General features: G+C 61.1%; 1 protein-coding gene across 1 annotated transcript in view; it reads left to right on the top strand.

Annotated features, from left to right (window-relative positions):
* Positions 1-1,764: 1,764 nt before the first annotated feature.
* LOC142923274 (uncharacterized) overlaps positions 1,765-6,594 on the top strand; it is a 39,729-nt gene continuing 34,899 nt past the window's right edge. Inside the window, exon 1 of the mRNA XM_076064318.1 lies at positions 1,765-2,278. Within this exon, the coding sequence (XP_075920433.1) occupies positions 1,870-2,278 (409 nt within the window). The 5' untranslated portion in view covers positions 1,765-1,869. The remainder of the gene's footprint in view (positions 2,279-6,594) is intronic.

Here is a 6,594-nt window from a genome sequence, read left to right as displayed (position 1 = left end):
CCGCGTTCCGCCTCACGTGGCAACGTCACCGCGTTCTACCTCACGTTCGACGTCACCGCGTTCCGCCTCAACGGAGTGACGTCTCTCCGCGCGAACTTAACGTAGTGACGTCACTGCGTTCCACCTTACGTGGCGACGTCACCGCGTTCTACCTCACGTGGCGACGTCACCGCGTTCCGCCTCAACGGAGTGGACGTCTCTCTCCGCGCGCACTTAACGTAGTGACGTCACCGCGTTACACCTCACGTGGCGACGTCACCGCGTTCCGCCTCAACGTAGTGACGTCACCGCGTTCCACCTCACGTGGCGACGTCACCGCGTTGCGCCTCAACGGAGTGACGTCTCTCCGCGCGCACTTAACGTAGTGACGTCACCGCGTTCCACCTCACGTGGCGACGTCACCGCGTTCCTCCTCAACGGAGTGACGTCTCTCCGCGCACTTAACGTAGTGACGTCACCGCGTTCCTCACGTGGTGACGTCACCGCGTTCCGCCTCACGTGGCAACGTCACCGCGTTCTACCTCACGTGGCGACGTCACCGCGTTCCGCCTCAACGGAGTGACGTCTCTCCGCGCGCACTTAACGTAGTGACGTCACCGCGTTCCTCACGTGGTGACGTCACCGCGTTCCGCCTCACGTGGCAACGTCACCGCGTTCTACCTCACGTGGCGACGTCACCGCGTTCCGCCTCAACGGAGTGACGTCTCTCCGCGCGCACTTAACGTAGTGACGTCACCGCGTTCCACCTCACGTGGCGACGTCACCGCGTTCCTCCTCAACGGAGTGACGTCTCTCCGCGCACTTAACGTAGTGACGTCACCGCGTTCCTCACGTGGTGACGTCACCGCGTTCCGCCTCACGTGGCAACGTCACCGCGTTCTACCTCACGTGGCGACGTCACCGCGTTCCGCCTCAACGGAGTGACGTCTCTCCGCGCGAACTTAACGTAGTGACGTCACCGCGTTCCACCTTACGTGGCGACGTCACCGCGTTCTACCTCACGTGGCGACGTCACCGCGTTCCGCCTCAACGGAGTGGACGTCTCTCTCCGCGCGCACTTAACGTAGTGACGTCACCGCGTTACACCTCACGTGGCGACGTCACCGCGTTCCGCCTCAACGTAGTGACGTCACCGCGTTCCACCTCACGTGGCGACGTCACCGCGTTGCGCCTCAACGGAGTGACGTCTCTCCGCGCGCACTTAACGTAGTGACGTCACCGCGTTCCACCTCACGTGGCGACGTCACCGCGTTCCTCCTCAACGGAGTGACGTCCTCCGCGCGAACTTAACGTAGTGACGTCACCGCGTTCCGCCTCACGTAGTGACGTCACCGCGTTTCGCCTCACGTGGCGACGTCTCTCCGCGAGCACTGAACGTAGTGACGTCACCGCGTTCCACCTCACGTGACGACGTCTCTCCGCGCGCACTTAACGTAGTGACGTCACCGCGTTCCTCACGTGGTGACGTCACCGCGTTCCGCCTCACGTGGCGACGTCACCGCGTTCTACCTCACGTGGCGACGTCACCGCGTTCCGCCTCAACGGAGTGACGTCTCTCCGCGCGAACTTAACGTAGTGACGTCACCGCGTTCCGCCTCACGTAGTGACGTCACCGCGTTCCTCCTCACGTGGCGACGTCTTTCCGCGAGCACTTAACGTAGTGACGTCACCGGGTTCCACCTTACGTGGCGACGTCACCGCGTTCTGCCTCACGTGGCGACGTCACCGCGTTCCGCCTCAACGGAGTGGACGTCTCTCTCCGCGCGCACTTAACGTAGTGACGTCACCGCTTCACGTGGTGACGTCACCGCGTTCCGCCTCACGTGGCGACGTCACCGCGTTCCAGCTCAACCCAAGCGCTCAACCGCGATGGCGTCTCAGACCACCTCCATCACCACCAACACCACCTCGTCGTCGTCCACCTCTTCGCCTCCACCTCCTCACCCCGCCGCCTCGCCCACCTCCTCCTCCACCTCCTCCAGCTCACCCTCTCCGCCGCGCTCGTCTCGACGCGAGACCTCCACCGCCAACGCCGCCAACGCCTCCACCACCTCGTTGTCCACCACCACCACCTCGTTGTCCACCACCACCACCTCGTCGTCGTCTTCGTCGTCTCTCTCCGTGGCCTCCGAGTCGCTGTCGCGCCGCCTCGAGTCGCTGAGCGCGAGCGCCGAGTCGGTCCAGGCCGCGTCCGCCTGGATCGTGGCCCAGCGGGAGCCGCGCTGCGAAGTCGCCGCGCGGAACGCCGCCAGCACCTGGCTGAGGAGCCTGCGGCAAGGTGGTGAGGGGTGGTGAGGGGGGTGAGGTGGTGAGGGGTGGTGAGGGGGGTGGTGAGGGGTGGTGAGGGGGGGTGGTGAGGGGTGGTGAGGGGGGGTGAGGGGGTGAGGGGGGTGAGGGGGGTGGTGAGGGGGTGAGGGGGTGAGGGGGGTGGTGAGGGGGTGAGGGGGGTGGTGAGGGGGTGAGGGGGGTGGTGAGGGGGTGAGGGGGGTGGTGAGGGGGTGAGGGGGGTGGTGAGGGGGGTGAGGGGGTGGTGAGGGTGGTGGTGAGGGGTGGTGAGGGGGGTGGTGAGGGGGTGAGGGGGTGGTGAGGGGGTGAGGGGGGTGGTGAGGGGGGTGAGGGGTGGTGAGGGTGGTGAGGGTGGTGGTGAGGGGTGGTGAGGGGGGTGGTGAGGGGGTGAGGGGGTGGTGAGGGGGGTGGTGAGGGGGGTGGTGAGGGGGGTGGTGAGGGGGGTGGTGAGGGGGGTGAGGGGTGGTGAGGGTGGTGGTGAGGGGTGGTGAGGGTGGTGGTGAGGGGTGGTGAGGGGTGGTGGTGAGGGGGGTGAGGGTGGTGGTGAGGGTGGTGGTGAGGGTGGTGGTGAGGGGGGTGAGGGTGGTGGTGAGGGTGGTGGTGAGGGTGGTGGTGAGGGTGGTGGTGAGGGGTGGTGAGGGGGGTGGTGAGGGGGGGGTGGTGGTGAGTTGGGGTGGTGAGGGGTGGTGGTGAGTGTGAGGTGAGTGTGACGGTGGTGAAGGGTGGTGGTGAGTGGTGAGGGGTGGTGGTGGTGAGGGTGAGGGTGGTGGTGGTGGTAGTGGTGATAGTAGTAGTGGTGGTGGTGTGGGTGATAGTGGTGGTGATAGTGGTGGTGGTGGTGAGGGTGGTGAGAGTGGTAGTGGTGATAGAGTGGTGGTGATAGTGGTGGTGGTGATAACAGTAGTGATAGTAGTGGTGGTGGTGATAGTAGTCATAGTGGTGGTGGTAGTTGTGGTGCTAGTGGTGGTGGTAACAGTAGTGATAGTAGTGATAGTGGTTGTGGTGGTAGTTGTATTGGTAACAGTAGTGATAGTAGTGCTAGTGGTGGTAGTTGTGGTTGTTGTAGTGGTGGTGGTTGTGGTGGTGGTGGTAGTGGTGGTGGTAGTGGTGGTGGTAGTGGTGGTGGTAGTTATAGTGGTAACAGTAGTGATAGTAGTGATAGTGGTTGTGGTGGTAGTTGTATTGGTAACAGTAGTGATAGTAGTGATAGTGGTGGTGGTAGTTGTGGTGGTAGTAGTGGTGGTAGTTGTGATAGTAGTAGTTGTGGTGGTAGTGGTTGTGGTGGTAGTGGCGTGGGTAGTTGTGGTAACAGTAGTGATAGTAGTGATAGTAGTGGTGATAGTAGTGGTGGTAGTGATAGTAGTAGTTGTGGTGGTGATGGTGATAGTAGTAGTTGTGGTGGTGATAGTGGTGGTGGTAGTTGTGGTGGTAGTGGTGGTGGTAGTTGTGATAGTAGTAGTAGTTGTGGTAGTGGTGGTAGTTGTGGTGGTAGTGGCGTGGGTAGTTGTGGTAACAGTAGTGATAGTGATAGTAGTGGTGGTAGTAGTGGTGGTGGTGGTAACCGTGTGATAGTAGTGCTAGTGGTGGTGGTAGTTGTGGTGGTAGTTGTAGTGGTAACCGTAGTGATAGTAGTGATAGTGGTGGTGATAGTGGTGGTGGTAGCGGTGGTAGTGGTGGTGGTAGTGGTGGTGGTGGTAACAATAGTGATAGTAGTGATAGTGGTGGTGGTAGTTGTGGTGGTGGTGGTAGTTGTATTGGTAACAGTAGTGATAGTAGTGATAGCGGTGGTGGTAGTGGTGGTGGTGGTGGTTGTGATAGTAGTAGTTGTGGTAGTAGTGGTGGTGGTGGTAACCGTAGTGATAGTAGTGCTAGTGGTGGTGGTAGTTGTAGTGGTAACAGTAGTGATAGTGGTGATAGTGGTGGTGGTAGTTGTGGTTGTAGTGGTGGTGGTAGTTGTAGTGGTAACAGTAGTGATAGTAGTGCTAGTGGTGGTGGTGGTTGTGGTGGTAGTTGTAGTGGTAACAGTAGTGATAGTGGTGATAGTGGTGGTGGTAGTTGTGGTTGTAGTGGTGGTGGTAGTTGTAGTGGTAACAGTAGTGATAGTAGTGCTAGTGGTGGTGGTGGTTGTGGTGGTAGTTGTAGTGGTAACAGTAGTGATAGTAGTGGTGATAGTGGTGGTGGTAGCGGTGGTAGTGGTGGTAGTAGTGGTGGTGGTGGTAACAGTAGTGATAGTAGTGGTGGTAGTGATAGTAGTAGTTGTGGTGGTAGTGATAGTAGTAGTGGTGATAATAGTAGTTGTGGTGGTAGTGATAGTAGTAGTTGTGGTGGTGATAGTGGTGGTGGTAGTTGTGGTGGTAGTGGTGGTGGTAGTTGTGGTGGTAGTGGTGGGGTGGTAGTTGTAGTGGTAACAGTAGTGATAGTGGTGGTAGTTGTGGTGGTGTTGTGGTGGTAGTGGTGTTGGTGGTAGTTGTAGTGGTAACAGTAGTGATAGTGGTGGTGGTAGTTGTGGTGGTAGTGGTGGTAGTTGTAGTGGTAACAGTAGTGATTGTGGTGGTAGTTGTGGTGGTAGTTGTGGTGGTAGTGGTGGTGGTGGTAGTTGTAGTGGTAACAGTAGTGATAGTGGTGGTGGTAGTTGTGGTGGTAGTGGTGGTGGTGGTAGTTGTGTGGTAACAGTAGTGATAGTGGTGGTGGTAGTTGTGGTGGTAGTGGTGGTGGTGGTAGTTGTAGTGATAGTGGTGGTGGTAGTTGTGGTTGTAGTGGTGGTGGTGGTGGTAGTTGTGCGTCGATCTGGACACATTGCCATCAGTGAGCTCCTCCGGCTGGCCAGGTTGCACCGCGTGCCACAAGCAGCTTCTGTAGAGGGGGCTGAACGGGCACGGCACGGGCTGGAGCGGAGATGGAGCTGTGGGTGAGTGGGAGGGTGAGTGGGAGGGTGAGTGGGTGGGCGGGTGGGTGGGTGGGGGTGGGTGGCTGGGTGGGTGGGTGGGTGAGAGGGTGGGTGGGTGAGCGGGTGGGTGGGTGGGCAGGTGGGTGGGTGGGCGGGTGGGTGAGCGGGTGGGTGGGCGGGTGGGTGAGCGGGTGGGTGGGCGGGTGAGTAGCAGGGTGGGTGAGTGAGTGGGTGGGTGAGTAGCAGGGTGGGTGAGTGAGTGAGTGGGTGGGTGGGTGGCTGGGTGGGTGGATGGGTGAGAGGGTGGGTGGGTGGCTGGGTGGGTGGGTGGGTGAGAGGGTGGGTGGGTGGGTGAGAGGGTGGGTGGGTGGGTGAGAGGGTGGGTGGGTGGGTGAGAGGGTGGGTGGGTGGGTGAGAGGGTGGGTGGGTGGGTGAGAGGGTGGGCGGGGTGGGTGAGCGGGTGGGTGGGCGGGTGGGTGGGTGGGTGGGCGAGAGGGTGGGTGGGTGAGTGGGTGGGTGGGTGGGCAGGTGGGTGGGTGGGCGGGTGGGTGAGCGGGCGGGTGGGTGAGCGGGTGGGTGGGTGAGCGGGTGGGTGGGCGGGTGAGTAGCAGGGTGGGTGAGTGAGTGGGTGGGTGAGTAGCAGGGTGGGTGAGTGAGTGGGTGGGTGGGTGGCTGGGTGGGTGGATGGGTGAGAGGGTGGGTGGGTGGCTGGGTGGGTGGGTGGGTGAGAGGGTGGGTGGGTGGGTGAGAGGGTGGGTGGGTGGGTGAGAGGGTGGGTGGGTGGGTGAGAGGGTGGGTGGGGTGGGTGAGAGGGTGGGTGGGTGGGTGAGAGGGTGAGCGGGTGGGTGAGCGGGTGGGTGGGCGGGTGGGTGGGCGGGTGGGTGAGCGGGTGGGTGGGCGGGTGGGTGGGCGGGCGGGTGGGTGAGTGATTGGGTGGGTGGGTGAGTGGGTGGGTGAGTGAGTGGGTGGGTGGATGGGTAAGTGGATGGGTGAGTGGGTGGGTGAGTGGGTGAGTGAGTGGGTGGGTGAGTGGGTGAGTGATTGGGTGGGTGGGTGAGTGGGTGGGTGAGTGAGAGAGTGGCACGGGCTAGAGAAGAGATGGAGTGACGTGGTACAGGAGGACGTGGAGCTGAGAGGACTTGCCGATGACCGGTACCAGCGGTGTCAAGATCGGCCTCTGTGGAGGAGGAGGCTCGTGATGAACGCTGCTGCAGGGCAGTGCCAGGCTAGGTGCACCGCGAGGCTACTGGCAGTTGGAGGCAGTCGCCTCAGCAACAACAGCGGAGGGCGGAGGAGCGACGCTCACAACAATGAGCGGAGCGCCGGGCGGCTAAAGCACAGCAAGTTGGCACAGTAGGGGGCACAGGTGGTGCACTGGTGACGATTATCCTGAACCGGTCCTGGGCCTCCCCTCGGTCGAC

The sequence above is a fragment of the Petromyzon marinus genome, unplaced genomic scaffold, assembly GCF_048934315.1.
Source record: "Petromyzon marinus isolate PM22_M1 ecotype Great Lakes invasive population unplaced genomic scaffold, UKy_Petmar_22M1.pri1.0 PM_Scaffold_38, whole genome shotgun sequence".
Taxonomy (NCBI): Eukaryota; Metazoa; Chordata; class Hyperoartia; order Petromyzontiformes; family Petromyzontidae; genus Petromyzon; species Petromyzon marinus.
The sequence above is the reverse complement of the archived record's forward strand: the minus strand, read 5'-3'. Positions and strand labels throughout refer to the sequence as shown.